We start from the raw sequence: 22,422 nt of genomic DNA on the forward strand, positions 1-22,422 counted from the left end.
ATGAAAGAACTCTAAGGAAAAATCTGGTCTGCTGGAAAGCTGAAAATAAAAACTGCTAGGAAGTCTTTAGGCTGCCAAAGAAATAACAGGAACATTGAGATTTCTACAAATAAGACATGTTTTCTGTAAGCTAAAGTTGTTAAAAGTTACAGCTGGAATAACATGCTGACCTCGCTTTGAAGAAATCCACTACCACTGGAGGGAAGACCTCTTTTGCTGTATGTATGAGTGATCGTATGCGATCTCTTTAATGAAACTTAAGCGATGGCCTCATGCTTGGGTTTTTCAATAGCTCTCTCTAATGATCCTGCAGCGCAGTCCTGTTTGCTCCTGTATAGGGAAGGCAAGCTCAGCTACGCAGTTGTACCTAACTATGCGCGGATCAATGCTGTGGACGACTATGTGCAAATCCAGCCAATGTGAGACTGCTACTAGGGTGTAACATAGTTGAGAAGGAATGATGTACATCAGAACTAGAGGGCAGCAAGTGGGGTATATAATAACCCATGAAATATATCGTGGAAGTAAATAATCCCCTTTTCCACGCGGTTCGGATTTTGGAATATCCTTTGGAATGCATTGGCCGCAGCTGACTATGCAGCCATTTACTCTCTAGATCAATAGACTTCATCAAGCTTCTGAGTAAACACACTCAGGGTCGAAATGCACTCGGGGACCCAGGCAGGGCGAGAGAGCCGCTCTCCAACAAAGGCCTTGCAAGACCCGGGACGCGAAACGGACCGAGACTCCTTGCATTTGGGCGCCCGCCGCCACCCGGGCTTGCCCGCCCGGCTCCCCGCCGCCCGGCTCCTCCTTTCCCTCCCTCCCCGCTCAGGCCAGAGCAGGCTCCGAGGGGCGAGGAGGAGGCGGCGGCGCCGGGGAGGAGCCAGAGACGCAGGCGGATTTCAGGCTCGGTTGTTGTCGCGGCCGCCGGCCTCTCCTGCGCCCAGTAGCGGCGGAGAGCGCTCGCAGGGGGGAGACCGAGGGAGCTTGCGGAACGACCGCGATTCCCGGGTGCGTAAAGCCAGCGGGGCTTAAGATGGCGGGAAGCCCGGAGCGCTGCGTTTAGCGTGCGGTGAGCGGGTCGGACGCTCGGGGGAAAGACCGAGAGAGCCCAGAGCTCTTGAGTGGGGGAAGGCAGGAGAGGGATGTGCAGCCCGGGCGTCGGGGCTCCCTTTTGGAGATAAAGGGAAGGGGAGCGTCGGAGCGCCCGGGCTCTTCGCGGGGAGGGCGAGGTGGGATTGAAGAGCAGGGGGAGCGCCGTCCCTGGACTCCTCTCGAGGAGGGGGAGGTGGGCTGGCTCTTCCTTTTGCGAGAGGGCTAATTTGGAGCGTGGGAATGCGAGCGGCGTATTAAAGGGCGAAGGGGGAGTTCTGCAACCTTGGATGCTGATGTCTGCTGCTTCCCCACCGCCGCCAGTCGTCGTCTCCGCCGGCGGTTATCCCCACTGTATGATAGCTTGTCAGGGGACCCTTCCCCCCACTGGGGTATGCGTGAGCCTCGTCGGGGCGTGTAAGTTTCGTACATGTCACCAAAGCGGGATCCTGAACTTGCTTACCAAGAAATGAAGTGCCCGAGCAAGCATGGTTAGGAGTAAGGCAGCTGTGCACTGGGTGCCCTCCAGATCATGGCTAGGAAGAGGAAGCAGTGTAGTCCCACGCTTTGGGGATAGGTTGGGCTAGCAGGGTACGTGTCTAAAGTTTTCTTTAGGGGGGGAGTTTGGAAAGGTGGGTTGATCGGCTGAAATAATCGGTAGGAGCTGCCAGGAGGGTTGGGAACTTGTGGGGTGAAGCGGAGGGAAGGGATGCGTCCGCAGGGAATTAGAATCCATGATGTGTGCTCGTGACATCTTAAGAATGCATAAGCAGGGAAGGATGTGCAGAAGAAGAGCGTGCATCCTTGTTCTTTGCAAGCCCAACTGGACTGTGCGCTCTGTCAGATGGGCTTCCTCCGTGCTACGTGCAACTGTCTTTCGTGCATACCTTTTAACGTCCCAAGGTAGCGTAGCATTATTATATTAACTAGTTTGGAAAATAAAAGAATAGAGATTTTTTAATTTGGTGCTTATCAGCTATTTGTGGTTTCCAGTTAGAATATTTATTTACTGCATTGCATTGCAGAAAATCCATTTAAGATTCAGTTCACTTACCTTTCACTTTCTGTTCTGTACTGCTGTCCTGTCACTGCACTAATTGTACAATCCAGAATGTATGCCACAACCTAAACTAGGCTTTTGTGTTGTATGATTTCAGTAGACATAGAGCAGTCAAGTCATTTAAGATTTTGATGTAGCTTCATTTCTGTTTGTTTCATAGAAGTGAAGCCTAAATCTGATCAAAGCCAGTCAGCTTGCTTTGTGTATGAAAATAGAGCTTCGCATTGTGTATTAAGTAATTGTAGCAGAAGATTGGCTTCAAACAGTTCTTGATGCCTGGGTCAGAAAATTCAGATTGCACCGTCCATTGTAGTGATACAATAATATTTAATAGTAATTAATAAACAACTAAGAGGCAGTCTGGTCTAGTGGTTAAGGCAACAGGCTAGAAATGGGAGGCTGTGAGTTCTAGTTCCGCCTTAGATGCGAAAGCCGTTGGGATTCTCCCTCTCAGCCCAACCCACCTCACAGGGTTGTTGTTGTGGGGAAAAGAGGAGGGAGTATTAGGTATGTTTGCCACCTTGAGTTATTTCTAAAAGTTATGAGGGATAAAAATTAAATAAATCAATAATAATAACAACAGCAACTAAGTAGCAAGTTATTTGCCCTGATAGCTGACATGAGCCAACAGATTTTTTATCTCAACCTGCCTAATGACAGGTTCAGACTTCTCAGCAAGAGGATCAGTGAATGTTCCCAGCTGATGGACCAGATCAGACTTCTCCAGCTTGGCAGCTTTCAGAGGTGTTAGACTGCCGGAGTTCTGAATCAGTGACCTTGGCTAAACATTCTAGTAATTGCATTCTATCCAGAATGTAGCAGCTTGGAGTAGGTTTTATATTTTAATGGTGTAGTAGAATGCATATCATTCTCATCGTTTTGACTCAGAAGCCTCAGTCCATTTATGACTGTCTTGTGGCATCTGAAAGGCTACTCAATTTATTATTTTAGTTTTGTTGATTGTTGTGAGTCGCCCAGAGTTGCTGAGAGTCGGGCAACATACAAGTTTGTATGGTGGTAGAGGAATGATAAAGAGTAAGGTCAGAAGGAAGTGAAATGTAGGAATTATAGAAACTGACTGTTGATAGTAGTCATTCCCAACAGAGTTTTTAGATGTGACACATGTTCTCGCATTGATGACTATTTATTTCAGAGTGTATTCATTTATTATTCCCTCCTGCCTACTAGCCATGTTCATGCATGTTCCTTGTTCAGAATATTCTACATATATCCAGTGATGTGAAGTGTGTAAAGATTTATACTACAGAAATAAAATTTTAGGCTACTGCTCCTAAAATTGTTTGAATGTAAAGTACATAAATGGGCTAAGATTGGAAGATTTCCTTGAGGCCCATGCTGATTAGAATTTCAAGCAAGTTCTGATGTCCAGTCTTAGTGCTCTATTAGACTGTCTTGATGGTTGCATGCCATTTAGAACATTGTTGAATGTTTATAAGCCCTTTTTCAATCAATGGGTTGTAATTCATGATTCAGTTATGAATAAAAGATTTTGTGGGTTTGTGAGATTCCATATGTGATTGCTACTTATTCTACCTGCCCAAGAAGAATCTCGGCAAGTGCAACTACACTTTGGTATAGCATTGCTAAGGCAGATGTATTAATGCATCCTGAAACATATTGTTAAATTAGCTTTTAGCAGTTTTCAATCCTTTCCCTTGGTTTCTCTTTCCTCCTCTCAAAAACCAATCTCCTACAGCTATTGATCAGCTAATAGGTGGGTTGTCTGGAAGTCTGTGATGGGTGACACCAGCCTACGAAGGATTTTTCAGTGTAAGGAGGAATTGCTATACACATGAGAAGTAATTGAATTAAGTATACATAACTGTTTATTTTTAAATGTACACAATCAAAAATGAAATTTAAGTTTTGTTTTGGTCTTACCTTCCTTGCCCTGTCAATAATTGTTTTTTTGAGCTTAGGACTGGTAAGATGCCATTACAAAGCTAAGGAAAACCTTCAGCCAAGAAAAAAAAAGTCAGACCTCTGTTGTGCATCTAGAGTAGCTGATTTCCTGCTGATGATAATGGATAGTGGTGAGTATAGCTGGAGGACCACTATCATTGCTCGTTTAGGAATATTTTACATGCCCTGTCTCATGGTTTGCGCTTATTGAAAAGCAGTCATGTCACCTCAAGCTATGAATCATGCTATTTTCCACAGAGATTTTATTAATTTAAAGCATTGCTGTGCTGCTCTTCAGTCAGAAAAAAAAAATTCCAGTGAGGCTATATACTAATCCAGTGTTTTTCAAGCTCAGGAACTTTAAGATGGGTGGACTTCAAGTTCATGTTGGCTGGAGGAATTCTGGGAGTTGAAGTCCACCCATCTTGAAGTTCCTGAGCTTGAGAAGCATTGTACTAATCAGTAGGGAAAACTTCATTGAGGAAGAAACAGAAGCATTGGGGAAAAAGTGATAATATGTAATGCTGGAGTTCTTGATTTTAAGGAACCTAAAACTTAGTGTAGCCAGATACACATTCAAAAGGCAAATTAAATAAACTTAGAGCAGTTAGAAGTAGGAACTCCTGGCAGGAGAAGCTACCGGAAAAAGGGGTTTTTAAGGACGGAGATACTAAAAGGAAATTGCAAACAATTCCAGTAAGATGAAAAAAGAAAAAAAAAAGAGGACAGCAGAAGAAGCCAATGTAGTTACACAAAAAGCTTAGTGAAAACATGAAGCTGTAAAGACAGAATAGGAAATGGAAAGAGGTCCAGGTCATGAAGAATAATACAAACTCTAGAACTGTAGAGTTGGTGTCAAGAAAACAAAACCCACAGCATGAACTGAAGTTAGGAAAGGAGACCAACAAAAAGGTCTTATTTCGGTATGTTCAAATTAAAAGAGAAAAATAAAGAATCAGTATATTGGCTGCACAAGGAAGATAACAAAATGCTACAAGTAGTGATGAAAAGGCAGAGCTAGTCAGCACCTATTTTGGTTTTGTATTTTTTAACAAAAAATACATTTCCATTAGAAAATTTTGAAGAGCTGAATGAAAAGGCAGAATTGATGCTTTGAAAAGGATAACAACATGGTTTGGGAAAGCCTTTTTACTCTGAATGAATTGAATCCTGTAGTACCAAAGGTATTAGCTGATGGTCTGAATAAAATCTAACAGACAAATTCCAAGTTTTTTATTTGGGAGACGAAATTCAAATCACAGGTATAATTTGGGAGGTACCTGGGCTTTGTAATATATAGTATTTGTGAAAAAGACGCTGGAGTAAGAGTTGATTGTGAACTGAACATGAGCCAGCAGGATGATAGGGCTATAAAAAAAGCAAATGTAATTATTCCACTCTATTCTGCTTTGATTAAACATCCACTTCAAATATTGTTTCATGTTCTGGGCAACCATACCTTAAGAAGGATTCAGAGGGATGGAACAGATTCAGAGAAGGCAGCAAGGATGATTGGGGAACTAGAAACCATGACTTAATGAAGATGGAACGTTTGGTACGTTGGCACCTTTAGCCTTGAGAAAAGATGACCCTGTATATGTGTATGTGCACTCTCCAAATACCTGAAAGAATACCATGAAAAAGGAGGTCAAGATCTGTTTCTTTCTGGAACAGTGGATTTAAGCTACAGGAAAGCAGAATTTTAACTGAATGTTAGATGCAAGTTTCTAATAGAGTGGTTTGATGGCGGAACTGAGTGGAGGTAATGATTCTGAGAGGAGTGGGCTTGCTTTCATTGGATGTAGTCAGGCAGAGCCTAAACAACCATCTACTTGGGATGCCAGCACTGAGCAGGAGGCTGGATTCAGTGATGTAAATAGCTCCTTCCAACCCTATGACTTTAGAGATGGTAGCTCAGCATTGGTGTGTCTGGAGAAGAAACACCTCGGAGGGATTCCCATAGCCAAATGCTTGATTAGATTGGTCATTGGCCCTGTGTGGTTCTTTTTGCGCTCTACCACAACATCAGTTAGGTCAGTGCTCTGTTTGAATGTTACCTGAGCATCAGCATCAGCATTTGGAGGATATGTCACAGGGAAGGGCTGAGGGTTAAAGAAATTGTGGTTAAAGCAGTGAGCTGGTCATGGAAATCAGAGAGAAGCAATTTCTTCGAGGATATGAACAAACTGTTTTAATTATTCTGAGTCTTGTTTACATATGTATGCCCTACAGTAGCCCTTCCTTTCTTGGCCTTTTGTCTTGTTGTACTCTATCCATACTTGTAGTATACAGGTACTTCTTGCATTAAATAGTGAATGGTTTTTCGCTGCCTGTTTGTGCTTCACATGTGGGAGATGGAAGGCATGTCAACAAAATCTTGCAATTTCATATCCTTCATACATTCCAGTGGATTTACAAATGGTCTAATCTATGTTGCTGTTAGCATATTGCAAGGTAGAAATGGTAGGATGGAGCCAAAATCTTTTGAATCCTGAGCATTTCAATTTCTTGCTTGTAGGTTGGAAAGGAATATTGTTTTGCTTTTATTATGAAGCAAGTTGCTAGCTCTTACAAAGTACTAGAGCAAATTCTGAAACTAATGTTTTGTCTCTTTTCTACACAATACCTTGTCTCTCTCTCATACACATACACACACACACAAGACAATCCTGATGTCAAGGTTTAGGCGAAGAAACTACACTAAGCCAGTAACGAAGCTCTAATCTTTATTGTTTCTACCATACAAACAGAATCTTGCCAAATTGAGCAAACTAGCAGGTTCCAAGGGAAAAACTCCGGGAACTCTAAGGTGGGTCCTGCCCGACCTTCTTGGCTGGGTGCCCAAGGTCTTCCACACTGTGAGTGCGTTTCTCTTGCTGGATAGTGCCCCCTCCTTCCTCACCTGCAATCTCTATAACATCACCTTCCCCCTCAGAAACACATTCCATCATGCCTGTGACCCGTTGGGTCATTCTTTGAGAGAAAGGTAGTGCAGTCTGATGTAACCAGAATGAACATTAAATTTTAGGCTGACCATATTTTTTTTACCCCAATGCTGAATGGTCCCATGATCATCTAAGAAGAATATATATCATAAATAGAAAAATAATTGTAGCGGCAAACAAACTTCAATAATAAGTTAATATTTACTCACCTAAACAGATAAACAGAATGATTGCGAGCAGGCAAAAAAGCAGTGGGAGTGGGAGCGACCTCTGACTTCCTGCTGGCTTCCCTATTGACTTTGCTTGTGGGAAGCCGGCAGGGAGCATCAGAAATCATGTTCACATGACTGCAGGGATGCTGCAACAGCCATAACTTTGCCAATGAAACTGGTCTGAACATCATGGAAATTTCAATTCCACAGGAGTAGTGGGTCCTGGATTTTTTATGCATACTTTAAGTGAGCAGATTTTAGGTACCTTGATTCAAAAATTGTTGCAATATAATGCACTGTTTGGGCTAACTTGAGGGGACAGACAAACAGATAAACATAATGAGACTGTTAGACTTTGTGTGTGTGTGTGTAATTGCTACATTGTATCATTTATTTTCAGATATTTGATTCTTATACTGTACCATAGTTTGGAATATTTAGAAAAATCAGACCAAATTAGCTGATATCTTTTACTGGAATAATTTATCAGAGGAGTTCCATGTTATGAGAATTCTTTGAATATGAACACTTAAACCAAGATACACAAGTATAAAATTAAAAACAATGTGAGAGACAATGCTGGGGGAATTTTTAAAACAAAAAGTGGGATTCAATTAAATAAATGGTACAAAATCTTTTATAGGGTGAGAGTTGTATGTGCCTTTTGAATGGGATGCTGTGGGGAAAGGAGGGTCACATTCCAAAAAGTGGAAATGGCCAGGACAAAATCTAAATGTGATTTCATTTAATTTACAAAACAAGTACTCTCAGGATTGCTGAACTGTTAAGATATAATTAGAATGTACAATTACAAAATTTTGCTTCAGAATCCTGCTGGGTCAGAGTAAGGTCAATTTACAGTGCAATTCTTTACCTTTTCAAAAGTAAGTTACTCATTGACTTAAATGATGCTTAGTGTCAAGGATGGGGGTGCAAGATTGCAAGAAAGGTGTGGACTTTCATACTTGGACTCAGTTGAGGTAATTGGTCAGCCAGTTCTCACAGACCAACTTTCCCCTGAGGAGCAGCCTGATCATTGAATAAGCTTGGGAATTAATATTGAGTTATCTGTGCTTGGTTTCCTGATGATGAAATACTTGTTAAGGTTGTAAGTATAGCTCTTTTATCAATACACTCAAGTTCCTAAGAGTATTCTGAAGAGAGCCTGCTTTGTGCAAATTGCTTTTTCTCTTTGTTCCCCTTCATTAGTGCTTAGTATAAGTAAGCACTAAGTGTAACATAAGGCTAGGAAAAAATAGCCCATGTTCTATCATCTGAGTTGTGATCTTCCAGGATAGTATTCATATACTGGAGCTGTGACATACCCAGTAGTCTGTTTTAATGATATTGGCCAAGCAGTTGAAGAGATGGTGATTCTTTTCCCCCACTTCCCTTTCCATTCAGTAACACAAAATGTACTGCACGTAACCTAGTGCTGGGGTAAAATTCTATCATTAATGATATTATAATGCCCTGCTGTCATTGAGCGGATAGACATAGTTTGCAGGAGTGCAGGATATGGTATAAGTGTGCTCCTGTCTTGCATTATCCTGTTCCTTCTTTCTATATCACTGTTGTGACTTAAGGTTTTTGTTGGTGTATCTTTGGTGGTGGTAGAATCATGTCTTCTGTTGCTATATGCAGTTGGACGGTTCTATCAGTGTGTCTTTCAAACCTTACTTTCTGCAAACATAAGAAAGCTTCTGCCAAGTCCTAGGATCCTTCAGGTAGTGGATTGCAATGATTCTGCTTGTCTAGCATTCTTTGCCCAAACCCTTGGAATCAGCAAGACCTGGATAATCTGACAGAAGTTTATCAAGGGGTGGTCCATCAGTAGGCTGTGGTTTACTCCTCCCATTTGTGACCTAGTAGATGAAAAATGCCATGGTTAAACTGCTGAGCTTGCTGATTGGAAGGTTGGTGGTTCAAATCCGCGTGACGGGGTGAGCTCCTGTTGCTAGTCCCAGCTCCTGCCAGCCTAGCAGTTCGAAAACATGCAAAAGTGAGTAGATTAATAGGTACTGCTTCGGCGGGCAGGTAACGGCGTTCCATTTAGTCATGCCAGCCACATGACCACGGAAGTGTCTACGGACAAACGCCGGCTCTTCAGCTTTGAAACAGAGATGAGCACCGCCCCCTAGAGTTGGACACGACTGGACTTAATGTCAAGGGAAACCTTTACCTTTACCTATGCCCATTCAGAGTCATAAAACAGAATACTTCCTCTGTACTCTTACTATATTTTGTACTAACTTTGAATCCTCTTGCTTCAAGAGGCTATCTGAAAATTCCTCCTCCTCCTCCTCCTCCTCCTCTATTTCTCTCTCTTTTTTCTTTCTTTCTTCTGCCAAATTCTGTTTGTAAGGGAAGAAATTCAGCAGAAATAGCACTGTATGTAGTTCTCCTTGGAGCTAGGACACATGCTCCATCTGTTAAATATATAAAACAGTTCAGTGCCAGAGGCAGGAAGCTTGGTATAATGGGATGTAATTGTCAGTCTGAGAACAGCTTGAAAGACTGACAGCATGGAGTTGTGTAATGAAAGTCTCAGCCTCATTTTAGCTAAATTCTTTTAAAACAGACCTTTTAAAGCCTGGTTTTTATCAAGACTGAAAAGTATCCAGGTTTCAGAAAGCCAAAATGCTTCCAATTTCTACATGGGTAGAAAATCTGCCCATTGGTGACAAAATGGGAAGAACCATAGCTCAATGGTAGAGAACATTGTTGGCAAATGGAATTACCCGTGTTCAATTTCAAGCATGTCCCGCTAAAAAGATCTTGGATAAGAAGCATGGAAACGTCTTTCCTAACTAAGGTATTGGGTTAGATAAATCAGGGGTCTAACTCAGTGGCTGAATTTACATTGTATGGTAAATCATGGCTTGCTTAATCCATGGTTTGTTGCCTGATCCAGAAATTGTCTTACGAACCATGATGGCTAAGTTCACAGAACACCTGAAACCAAAAGCAAAAGACCACATTATGTCTTAGCAATGTGAAAATGCAGACATTGTGGTTTGTAAGCTGCTTATCATGATGTTTGAACCCAGCCAGTTGAGACTTAGTCAAGGGATGGTTAAACAAATCATAATGTAGTGTGGTATGTAAACCAGTGCACGTATGAAAGCCCAGATTAATAGCCCAGATTGCCTGTAAACATAGTGTCTTTATTATCTTGCAAAATTATGCAGTGGCATAGATATAATGAACTGACATTTATATACCAAGCCTTTGGTAATATCAGCGACTTAAGGAATGTTTCAACCCCCTTTACTTATATAACCTATTATATGCCTATTTTGCTTAAGGTCGTTTTTCTGATGCTGTACAGGTAATGAAAATACATTCTTATTGTTTGGGGCCTATACTTCAGAGGCATGAACTGATTCATAACCTAAATCACATATTCATTTAAACTTGTTTCTTGAAACAAAGGGGAACCCTAGAAGCCAACAAAAAATAATTTGATTACAGTTGTCTGAGAATATATAGTTGTATATTCGTAGGTTTTTTAAAATATATTTTAAGGAATGCCTGCTATTGAGGATGTAAATATTTGGTATTCAGTACAAAGTTTTGATATTATTAGTAATGCTAAAAGTATAATTGTTAAAAAAAACCTTCAGTATCAGAACCATGCTTTTGCAAAACCTTTTCAGAGTCATGCTGGATTAAAGCAGGGTATAGATCCTGACAAATTAATAAATAAAATAAATATATGGATAAATATGTTATATTTTGGTCCTAATCTGGCTACAGCTAGTTGAGTGATATTTCCAGACTGATGACTTCAGTTAAAATGCACTGTTTCTCCATCTTTACCCATTTTTTGTTTTTGAAAAAAAAAATGAAATTATTGATGGGAGGGTTGGAAATAGAAGAAAATGTTATCTGGAACTCCCATAAAATTATTGACTTAAGCAGAATTATTGCCAGATAAAGCCTCATCTTGAGGGATCCTGTTCTAAATGAAACCAATAAAATAAGGTAGTTGAGACTACTGGAACGGTGTACAATCCTTAGAAATCAGGTCTGTGGAGTTCAGTGCTTTTCCCCAAATAATTAGTTATAAAATTGGAGCCTTTTAAGGCGATGAAATTTAGCTAGACTGGTGCCACATTGTTGAGCATCATCACTGCATTTTGGAATTCATTTAATTTTCCAGCCATCATCTTGTAGTGATCAAGAACTGGGGAAGAAAAGCTTTTATTGAGGGAAAAGGTGGGGAGAGATTACCTTTCCTCATTCTTTGTTTTTTACCTTTTTGGTCATCTGCACCAGAAATGGTTAACATGTGTTGTTAGACAGGCTAATAGAGGCACATTTTCCCTGGCTTAATTTGTAACACTACTCTTCTGAGAAATAAAATGTTAGGTATTCTGCCTATTCCAGAACAGTCAGTTTTGCCTTCAGGTATCTTATGGAAATAGCAGAGAGTCTTCCTTATCCAAGGTAACTTTCAGTCAAGTAAATATGAGGGGTAAAATATATATGTTGCTTGCAGGCTGCCTGATACTGCTGGCTCTAGGTGGCTTTAAAATACATCAAGAAACCCATACGTATAAACATAAATATCCACAAATTGGTACCAACACGTACAGATATCATGTGCTAACAGCCCCACATTCTGCAAAGGGATAAAGAAATTACCAGGATCATAACTTGGAAAATACATCAACTTCCCTGTTGTTGTTTTTGTTATTGTTATAGTAATCAGACCCATGATTATTTTTATGGAATCAGACTTGGCAAGATTTGGGAAATATAGCGAAAGTGTTCATTTTTGTATTCTCAGGCACCAGTTTGCTTTGTGGTGTATTGTTCATTATCTTGCTCCTATGTGTACCATTCTTGCACTTCTACTCTTGGGACTGATTCTGTGGTTTTTTTTTTTTCATATTTTCAATTCAAGATGGTTATATCTTGTGCAGAAATACAAGCCTTACAGTGGTTCTTTATTAAAAGCGCCAGAAAAATCAGGGTGCAACTGTGCCCTTCTGATATGCAGCTTTAAATTTTTCAGGCTAAAGTTGTTGATCAGATTCAGCAGCCGGGTATTTTCTGGTACAAGATACACTAGTTGATGCTTTTTGCTTTATGCTAGCATTTTAAAACTAGGTTTCTGCGTAGCTGGTGATTCTGAAAAACTACACTAAATCAATAAGGCATCCACTGAACGTACTTGTTTGTCTCTGTGTGTGTGTGTCTGAGCAAATGTGTCCATGTTTAAAGGGGTTATGGAATGCTTGCCTGAACCAATTGCCTTAATGAATTATGCATTCTGATGCTGTGCAACAGCATTGTGATCAAAAGCTGTCTCCTCTGCCATGGAGGAGACAGGAAGATGTAAATCTTTTTTGCTTCCCCCCAAAGTTGTGATTTATTCATCTTTTAAAGCCTTCAGGGATATTAAAGGTAATGGAAATTGGTCAGTGAATCTAAATTGATTGGTTTGTACTGCTGTATGCAAACAAGGAATATCTGTGGGATGTCAGTGGACATCCAAGGCCACCCCTCCCCATACAGCGTAACATCTACTTCGGTGAAATTCTGTGATAGTTTCCAGTGGGATTTTTTTTTTTTTAATTATTACTTGTGGTAACCTTTTATCTGTAGTGCATTTGTCCAAAAGGTCTAGTTTTGTCTCCTATGGTTGGTTATTTTCTCAGAAACAAATCCTTTGGATAAAGCTTATATATTTAATCTCATGACTGTTAGTAAATATTAAAGGCGAAAATGCATGATCAGTACTTGATAGAAGCCCCTTAAATGATGTTCTGACTAACTTTCCTCAGTAGCTTTCTAAAAGCAGCAGACAGGACCTTTTTTATTCTTTCCAACCCAATGAAATTAGTTTATTTTTTTATTTTTGGTCCCTTCAAGTCAGTATTGACTCCTGGTGACTGCCTGGATAAGTCCCTGCAGTTTTCTTGGCAAGACTTCAGAAGTGGTTTGCCTTTGCCTCCTCCCTCGGGCTGAGAGAGAGTGACTGGCCCAAGGTCACCCAGCTGGCTTCATGCCCCAGTCAGGACTAGAACTCACGGTGTCCCAGTTTCTAGCCTGTGCCTTAACCACTACGCCAGACTTGCTCTCTTAATGGAATTATGTCTTAATTATATCTCAAAGGAATAATAGAAATAACTTATGTAGAGGGGTTGTGACCTTATATTTCTGCCTATCTGCCAGCAGGATAATTCTCCAAAAGCTGAATGAACTGAACCAAATTTTATGTGTGGGAGAAACTGGCAAAAAAAAGAGTAAGTTTTAAAATGGGCTGAAAAACAGTTTCCCCCAAATTCATCCAGTGTGTTCCTGTGGGAGAAACAATCAGGTTGCAGCTTGGAATGTTGGTGACTGTTCCATTCCAGAGCCCCATCCTGCTGCTCTCCTGGGTACATGGCTCAGTATGGAGCATCTGGATCACACTGGCTGGGGAATTCTGGGAGTTGAAGTCCACACATCTTAAAGTTGCCAAGGTTGCTCTAGAGTCTGCCCTGTGCTTCTCAGTTAACATGTTCATGCCAATGTTTACCTGCTTTTGGTAAAGGGGTTGGAAGGAATTCCAAAAGCCATGCTCTGCTTGCTTTTCCTGCCTTGTGTAATTTTAGCACTACACTTAACTGTCCTACTTTTTCAGCAATACCAGAGAAATCCTATGTACTTAAAAGCAGTTCTGTCCTCTGTGAGAGAAGATGGTTAACTCCATATTAAGAATTAGCTGCCATGAGAAATCATGGACAAATAACATAAGAGAATAGAGGAAAAATTAGGCTCCCCATAATTTCACTTTTGTGTTTTGGGAAAGAGTGAGTCTACTCCCTAACATTTCTCTTTCCTGAGGCAGTAAGATGTATTGGTCAAGTCATCCCTAGTCAACATGACCACTGACACACCTGGAGGGCATCAGATTGGAGAAGGTGGCTCTATAAGAATTATCAGTAGATCTTATTTTGCTGTTTGTATGGATGCCTACCTTAATTTCACTATTCTTTGTACTTATGGCAAATATATGCAACAGTAGCTAAATTCAGGTGTTAACGTTATCAAAGTATACTGGCTTCATGGGTTCAGCATGGTTGTCTGAAATCAGGAAAGCTTTTCCAAATACAACAATATATTGTATACATATCCTGTGAGTTTTTTGTAGAATGCCCAAATGAGGCTATTACGTTTGGTAGTTGCAAGTAATAAAAAATGGATCTAATTTCTCATGAATATGTAGGTAGTTAATTCAATTTTGAGAGAGAGAATGGAGGCTACTAACAGCTTCCACCAAAGTTGAGCCAACCAAACCAAAGGCTCCATCTGTTTTCTCTCATGTATTTATATAATTGAGTGGATTTTAATTTCATCCATTCATTTGTTCTTCCTTGCAAGAAACAGCCTACTCCTTAGAAAACATTTTTGAAGAGTAGGCATATAGCTAGTCTTTTCCTGGATATGTTAGTTGATTAAGTGAAAGAATTTCAGTCAAATCTGGTTGCACCTGAATTTGATTTACTGCCTTGATGAGAATTAGGTTTTTACATGTTCAGGCCTCTTTTGATATTAAAGGAAATTGAGGACTAACATTAACTTCTGCAGTTGGCAGTGGCTTATCCAGGCTATTCAGCAGATTTATTTGAAAACATATAGTCTTGTTTCTGAAGAGCTCTTGATGGTTTACAGCAAATCAGTAATTTAAAAAGATCCTTCCAATTTACAGCATCATGTGAAACACAAAAACCCAGCAATCAAAATACTTGGAATATTAAAAAGTAGAGCTGGGTTAAAATTGTAAATTATAATTATGTTTAATTCCTTGTTATTTAAATAATGTTAGTTTTGGAAGATTATTGAGACTGGCTTCCCTTTAAATTCAAGCAAGAATGGCTCCTTTATATATGATATATTTCAAAACAATGCAAACTAGACATTTAGAACACACTTTCTAAGGGGGAAAAATAGATGAAAGTACCTAACTAGAAATCAGAAACAATTCCTAATGATTACAAATAAATTGATTGAAATTAACAGTTGCGGTACAATGAGAGGAAAGAGTATAATTTGCAAGTAAGTAGTTTCTTAATGTCATTGATTTTTATTTTTATGGTTTTTTGTATATTAATAGTAATTTTTTTCAAATAAAGGAATTTATTGCGGTTCATAATTTCATTATATGATTTATTTTGCATTGTTTATTTTGATACTCATATTTTGTGTAGAATTTAATAGTGATTTTCAGGTTTTTAGAAGTTGTATATTCAGTTATTTCTAATCACTTGTTGGAATATTTGAAAAGTTAAAATTTTAACACATTTCTAAATCCATTGTTTATTCACCCAGTCCTTCACTTTTTTGTGTCTTTTCGCTTTGTATGTGCGCGCGATTATATATATATATATATATATATATATATATTCAAAATGTTCAGTAAATAATATACATTAAAAAAGAGTCTGACTTTCCTTGGAAAGGATTACCAGAAGTTAAGTGAGTCACCAAAAGGCCCTTCCTTAGGGGCTCTTGGGCCATACAAAGGTCACAGCAGAGGATCTCAATAGATAGTTAGGTGGACATGGAAGGTAAACATGGGGGAAGATAGCCATTCAAATATTCTGGCCCTAATGTCATGAGTGCCGATGAGCTGAAGACATCAGCACATCGGCACACATGACAAAGACAAGGAAGCAGAAGGAAGGGACACAAAATAAGCATAGCACGCAAAGCCATCACGACACAAAGAGAAGGAAAAGAAGACAAAGACAAGGCGGATCACGAGGCACACCCAAGCTATTAGCAGGAGCGCCACGGAGATCGCCCAGCGGACAGCAATCATCGGCTGAAGGAGGAGACCGATGATGGGCGATCCCGGGGCACCCGCAGGGGCCCCGCAACCCTACACCTACCGGCACGAAAGGATGCAGGACAAAGGGCGGGTGACGTAACCTAAGGAGAGGGGGCGCTGACCGGCGCGGGGTATTTAAACCCCGCACCGACGCGCTCCCTTCACTCTCGGCTTTTTTCCACAACTGACACTACGTGATGAATAAAACAGAACCTGCTTCAACCGAACCAGTGTCTGTGCTTTACTCAGCGGTAGGCAGTGCATGACACCTAAACAGTTCCAAGCTTTAATGGTCTTCAGTGGATCTTCTGCAGCATTTAGAAATAGGAAGTCAGTGTTTTTAAACAAGGGAGCCCTCATGCTCCATGCACACAACCTTGGTTAGCAGTTGGGCTGCTACATTAGGGATCAACATTACTTTCCAAAGTCAGTGCATTTCCACAGGGCGTATGTGATATAACTGAGAAGTAGCACTTTGGCAAGATCTGCATCCTTCAAAAATAGGAATAATTAGCACTGTACTTAAATTACTTAAATATACATTTTCTTCCAGTACTACAGCTTGCAACTTTGGATCTTAAATAAGCACCACCGAAGATATTGGATGATGCATCATACTGTGTAGAGACAATATCTAGAAATAGGTCACCATTTTCAGATCTGGTTTAGCTGTTCTCCATCCCCTCTTTTTTCCTTTGTCCTCACACTTTCTCTGTGAAGGCACATTTAGCCAGATTTTTCTACATAGGAAACTAGTACTTTGGCATACAATGAGATTAAAAAAAAAAAGATGACAGTGATACTGCTGTTTCTAACTAAGCATTAAGCTTTCATTGATCTTTTGCTGTATACTGCAGAGGACTCTTTGTGCTCTGCTGTGGTTGTGGGTCACCATTTGGGGTGAGTTATAATTATTGCCCATTGTAAGAGGCAAAGAATGGTATATATGAGCTGGTTTTTTCCCCTTATGCAGTGTAATGAAAGGCAGCCTATTACATTGTATTATTCTACTAGAAGCCATGGTTTTCCACAATAATGACAGATTCCCAGCTCGCTGCCTATTGAAGAGCAAAATTCCTGTTTTACCTTTGGAGAAGAGAGTTACACAATCCAGAGCCGTAGACTGGGAAGTTGAAAAGTGTCCTTGAAGAAGACAGTAGCGAACCATTCCATACAGTGCTGTTGCCAATAAAAATTTGCAGACTATATAATTACCAGGAATTGAGCTTGACTTGAGATGGACTTTCCTTTTAGTCTTGCCCATAGAATATCTGACTAAACTTGAGTGAAAAATAAAAGTTGTAGTTCTTTTTCATATCAAATTCTTCTGCTCATCTCTAATATGTTATTTAGGATGAGGGAATGACACAGTTGGTACCAATATTCTTACTCCTAGAATATTTCTTGGGATAGGAGTTTTAAAAGATCTGAATTGGTTTGAAAGCAGTGTATGTATTTGTTTCTAGAACAGTAGCTGTATTCATCTTCTCTTGTAAAAACAACTAAATTGTTCTAGACTAAAAGAGTTACATTTCACATTTCAGCTGGCTGTTATAAAGCAAAACTAATCATTTACTGCAGGATAAACTCAAGTGATGAACTTATGACAATAATGTGAAGTGGTATTTAAACAGACATAATTTAAGACATGAATTCACTACTGGATCATGCTACCTTGTCATAAAACGTTGAGAGATTATTTGCTAATATTAATGTACTATTATCTCTAGCTAATTGTTCTTCATTTAGCATCATGAAAACTGGGACACTTTGATGGCTTGTTGGCTTATTTCCTATTTCCTTATTCTGATAAACTTCAGTTTTTTAAAAATCCTTATCTGTATAGAAGATGCAAGTGTTAATTAAATGGAACAGTGTTTGTCTCATTAACACAGAGATGTATTTATGTCTTTGATTTAGAGAAGGCAAGGGGAGATCCTGGTCTGTGTGTGGTAGAGTTGACCAGCTATTCAAAACCAGCTGCTTTTGACCACATAAAATGATGTAGGATTTTAAAAATGCAATCTTCTTCAGAGAAGCCGCAGCTCATTATTTAAGGCAAGCAGAATAACCGAGCAGTTTTCATATATCCTGTTTGGCTGTAAAGGATTCCGGATAATCAGGAGGGGGAAGGTATTCTATCATATATGATTTGACCTGTGTTTCTTTGGAGCTAGAATCCAAGGTAGAGACATCTTGCTTGTTATGTTTATTGCAAGAGCTCATAGTCTGCAATGCTTTTTTCTCTTTCTCCCCCCACCTCCTGAACAGGGTAGAATAAGTGGTGAATTGTACAGCTTTTCGAAAACACTTCAAATAAAACCAGATTTGCGTAGATCGTGCATTGGAACAGATGGATAATGGAGACTGGGGATATATAGTAAGTATTCCTGTTGCCCAATAACATACATTTCTCATAAGTGGTATGTGTGGATCTGCAAACTATATAAAAGAGTGCTGTTTTCACAAATAGCTATCCTAATACCAATGCTACATTTATAAATACTAAGAGATTTCACAGACCTACACCAGAAGTTAATTTACTATGCTAATTAGAAGGAGGAGAATTCAGAGCCCATGTTTATGCTGATTGGAAAGCCCTTATTTATGCATTTGATAAAGTCAGGTGATCTCCAAATTGTAGTCTGAGAACACCCAGACTCTGTGCTCCCTCCCTCCCTTCCTTGAGTTGTATACTTGTTTTCTTTCTTTAAAAAATTGCCATTACCCACCATTAACTTCTAATTCATGAGAAGAATTGTTTGTATGTGTGCACATGCACATATGTAAACACACACATAAGGTAAGGAGAGGAAGAATATAAATAGTTCTTAAATAGTGGAGGTGACAGAAATGGAACAATGACTTGCTGAAATGGAGGTTGTTCAGGAAGAGGAGAAATTTCATGGAGCTAGTCTTTCAGCAAGCCTGATGGAGCATCCTTATTTTCAATCAATCTCTGCCTGCTAGAATGGCTGCTGCCTAGTGAAATCTCATTCAATAAGGCTTATATTGGAGAATTTCCCAGTACCCATTATCCTTCTTGGAATATTTGTCCTAGTTAATTCAAGTGAACCTCTCCTCTAGTTCCACATCAGAGATGTTCCCATAAATTCCTTGGATTCTGGCCCCATGTTATTTCTGCATGATTTTTTCAATGAAGCAGTGACCAAGTCCTTTCCAATTGTGTTTTAAAGTAGTCATTGTACTTAAAAACGGTAACTTGTGCTCATTGCTACTTGAACTATTTCCCCGGAATCAGCAAGGAAATGTTACAAGTTGTTTATCTTTTCTAGACCCCCTGTGTCATAGTTAAAAGAGCCGTATCTGACAGAAGCAATTTATCTCCACGGCTTCTCCAGTGCAAGAATCACTGCTTTCCTGTTGTACTATCTTTGTAATAAGTTACGTTAGTGAGTTTTCTTGTTTGTTATCTGGCTCTTTTCTTCTGAAAACTCCATTCACGTCTGATACATGGGTCCTTCCACGCTGAATTCTTTTAATTCTATTACTCAATTGGGTTGTCGTTTATTATGATGAACTATCCTGGAATTCAAACTACAAGGCCTGTAGGGGAAGCTAAAGGCCACAGAGATGCTGCTTTAAATTGTGGTCTACAGGATTTGCTTAGCTTTTTAGATACCTGAAAGAAAAAGGCCAATTAGAAGGTTAAACCTGTTGTAACCCATTCCAGAGTGCAGGAGATGGAATAATGGATTAAAATTACAGAAAGGCAATTTCCAGTTAAATATTAGGAAAAAAAATACTTCCTAACAATAAGACAAGTTCAGTAGTGAACTCAGTCACAGAGAAACTGATGGGACTTACTTTGTTTTGCTGGATGTGTTAATCAGAGCCTGGACAGTTAATTGTTAGAAAGGCTGTAATTTGGAATGCTGCATGGAGCAGTGGGTTGCCCTCAGTAGCCTAACCAACTCCTAGCAACTATAGGATTCTCTGCTACTTGCCAGCTCTGTTTTCATGGTGTGAGTTGCGGTTGTGCAGCACTTACTGTTACACGTCTGTCTTCTGTACATTGTCTCCAAAATCAAGAAGGTACATAGAGAAAAAAACATAGAAATATGCCTAATGATGTACAGTATGTAAATAAAACTAGTGTTTGTGGAAGTTGCCACATGGAGTGATTTAAAGCAGCCTGCAGCGGGACTTTAACCAGAAATGACCTACTTGTTAGCATGTGTTCCTCAAGTAATTTGAATGCGTATTCTGCAAGTGTTCTGAACTGGAGGTGTTCTTTATAATAATAATGTGTTAAGTTACAGAATTCCTAGTTTATCTTTTTAAAAAGCTGGTGATTTCTTTATGGTGTTTTGCTGAATACTTAAAAACGGTAACTTGTGCTCATGTGAGTGTCAAAGAGCTCTGAAACTATTTCTTCTTCCTCCTCAAGATGACTGAGCCAGTCACTCTAAATGTGGGCGGACACTTGTATACAACATCGCTTACAACTCTCACAAGGTATCCCGATTCGATGTTGGGGGCCATGTTCAGGGGGGACTTCCCCACTGCCAGAGATTCTCAAGGCAATTACTTCATTGACCGAGATGGGCCACTTTTCCGGTACGTTCTCAACTTTTTACGAACCTCAGAGCTAACTTTACCTTTGGATTTTAAGGAATTTGATCTGCTTCGGAAAGAAGCCGATTTTTACCAGATTGAACCCTTAATACAATGTCTTAATGACCCTAAACCTCTATATTCTGTGGATACCTTTGAAGAGGTAGTGGAGCTCTCCAGTACACGCAAACTTTCAAAGTACTCCAACCCAGTGGCGGTGATCATAACCCAGCTGACCATCACAACCAAGGTCCACTCGTTGCTGGAAGGCATTTCCAACTATTTTACCAAGTGGAATAAGCATATGATGGACACAAGGGACTGCCAGGTTTCTTTCACATTTGGGCCCTGTGATTACCACCAAGAAGTGTCTCTTAGAGTCCACCTGATGGAGTATATTACAAAGCAAGGCTTCACCATCCGAAACACGAGGGTCCACCACATGAGCGAACGAGCCAATGAAAACACAGTCGAGCACAACTGGACTTTCTGCAGGCTCGCACGGAAAACAGATGATTGATTTCCTGTTCATTCTCTGTTATTTTATTCTCAAGAAGATGGCCCAGCTTCTCAGAACAATGTATTGGGAATGGGTCTGGCTTTGTCTAAAGCATCATTGGAGGCTCTCTATTCTTATTTTGCTGTGGGTATTTATTATTGATTTTTAAAGACTGGAGAATGGACACGTGCTGGACTCTTCTGTCTTTTGTCTCACGAGAAACATAGGCATGTGGCTGCTCAAATATTACGACTTTTTAAAAACAGGATAAAGCAAGAGGGCATCCTTAGAAAAATGGCAAATGACCGCATTATGACACTTTTTGTTGCGGTCATTGACCACAATATAGTATGATAAAAATCAGCCTCTGGGTTCAAACTGTGTTTAATCCATCTCCTGTTACCACAAACCACTGGGAATAAGAGGCAATTTCTCATGCCTTTCTGTGCAGATCGCATGGAGATGATTGCAAGAGGAGGTAAAGCTGGAGAAATTCCTCTGGGTTGTCCCCAGAAATGGTTACGGTGCTTTTGGAGATGAAATGCTACCATCATGTAATCTAACCTAGTTTTTCCTAAATCAGCGAGCAAGCAGTATTATAACAATTTAGTTACCAACAAACCTCCAAGGCCATCCCCTGCACCTTGTTTTATTTTCCAAAATACAGCATTTTGCAGTTATGGCAACTGTTTCTTTCTATGCATTATAAATCAAGCAACCAAATATTATATCTGCAGCTATGACAGTACAATTAGAAGTATTTATATTGGATTCTGAATGCAAAACCATCCCTGTGGTAGAAATCCTTATTTTTTAATGCCAGGTGCAATATTATTCCCAAATGTAATGCTTTCCAACAAAAAAGCTAATAAAAGGCAGTGTGGAAATTATATTTGCAAGCTGTTTCTTCCTCCCTATTTTCCTACTTACCTATCTGCATTTCATTCTAGGACATACAGGAATGTCAAATGAAGGAACTTTTAAAACAGGGAAAGTACTTAAAATTATTGGCTGGGCTTTTCAAAACAATTGTAAATGGGAAGTAGGCTGGGCAATGCAAATGGGACCCTCTTAGAACAGGGCTGCAAGTAACACGTACCTCCCATTAGGCTCCCTGCCCCATATCTCTGATGTACCCTTTCTTCCCAAGGGTGCTTTTGGGCCCATGTGAGGCATTCTGAGAAAATGAAATGGGGTGGAGGGCAAGGAGCAGAAACTGGTGGCTGTAAGCAACTTCATCATTTTTCTATCTGGCAAATTGTATTTTACCTATGCCGTACAGC

The 22,422-nt window shown here is 39.9% G+C and overlaps 2 protein-coding genes across 5 annotated transcripts in view; one reads left to right on the forward strand and one right to left on the reverse strand.

Moving 5' to 3' along the window:
• The first annotated feature begins 887 nt into the window (after positions 1 to 887).
• Positions 888 to 22,029, forward strand: KCTD6 (potassium channel tetramerization domain containing 6). Of its 3 annotated transcripts, none has more exons than XM_063291511.1 (3): positions 888 to 1,014; positions 18,334 to 18,442; positions 20,474 to 22,029. In XM_063291511.1, the coding sequence occupies exons 2-3, from the start codon at positions 18,416 to 18,418 to the stop codon at positions 21,158 to 21,160; spliced, it is 714 nt and encodes a 237-aa protein (XP_063147581.1). In that variant the 5' UTR covers positions 888 to 1,014; positions 18,334 to 18,415; the 3' UTR covers positions 21,161 to 22,029. The 3 variants fall into 3 exon arrangements, with proteins under 3 accessions (XP_063147581.1, XP_063147583.1, XP_063147582.1); XM_063291513.1 differs by lacking the exon at positions 888 to 1,014 and adding an exon at positions 1,020 to 1,075; XM_063291512.1 differs by lacking the exon at positions 888 to 1,014 and adding an exon at positions 3,748 to 4,209.
• The window catches only part of ACOX2 (acyl-CoA oxidase 2), a 36,433-nt gene continuing 35,518 nt past the window's right edge, over positions 21,508 to 22,422 (reverse strand). For both annotated transcript variants that reach the window (XM_063291509.1, XM_063291510.1), the window contains one exon: positions 21,508 to 22,150. The gene's annotated coding sequence lies outside the window, so the exon portion shown is untranslated. The remainder of the gene's footprint in view (positions 22,151 to 22,422) is intronic.

Source organism: Candoia aspera, chromosome 2 (genome assembly GCF_035149785.1).
Source record: "Candoia aspera isolate rCanAsp1 chromosome 2, rCanAsp1.hap2, whole genome shotgun sequence".
In the NCBI taxonomy this organism is placed as follows: Eukaryota; Metazoa; Chordata; class Lepidosauria; order Squamata; family Boidae; genus Candoia; species Candoia aspera.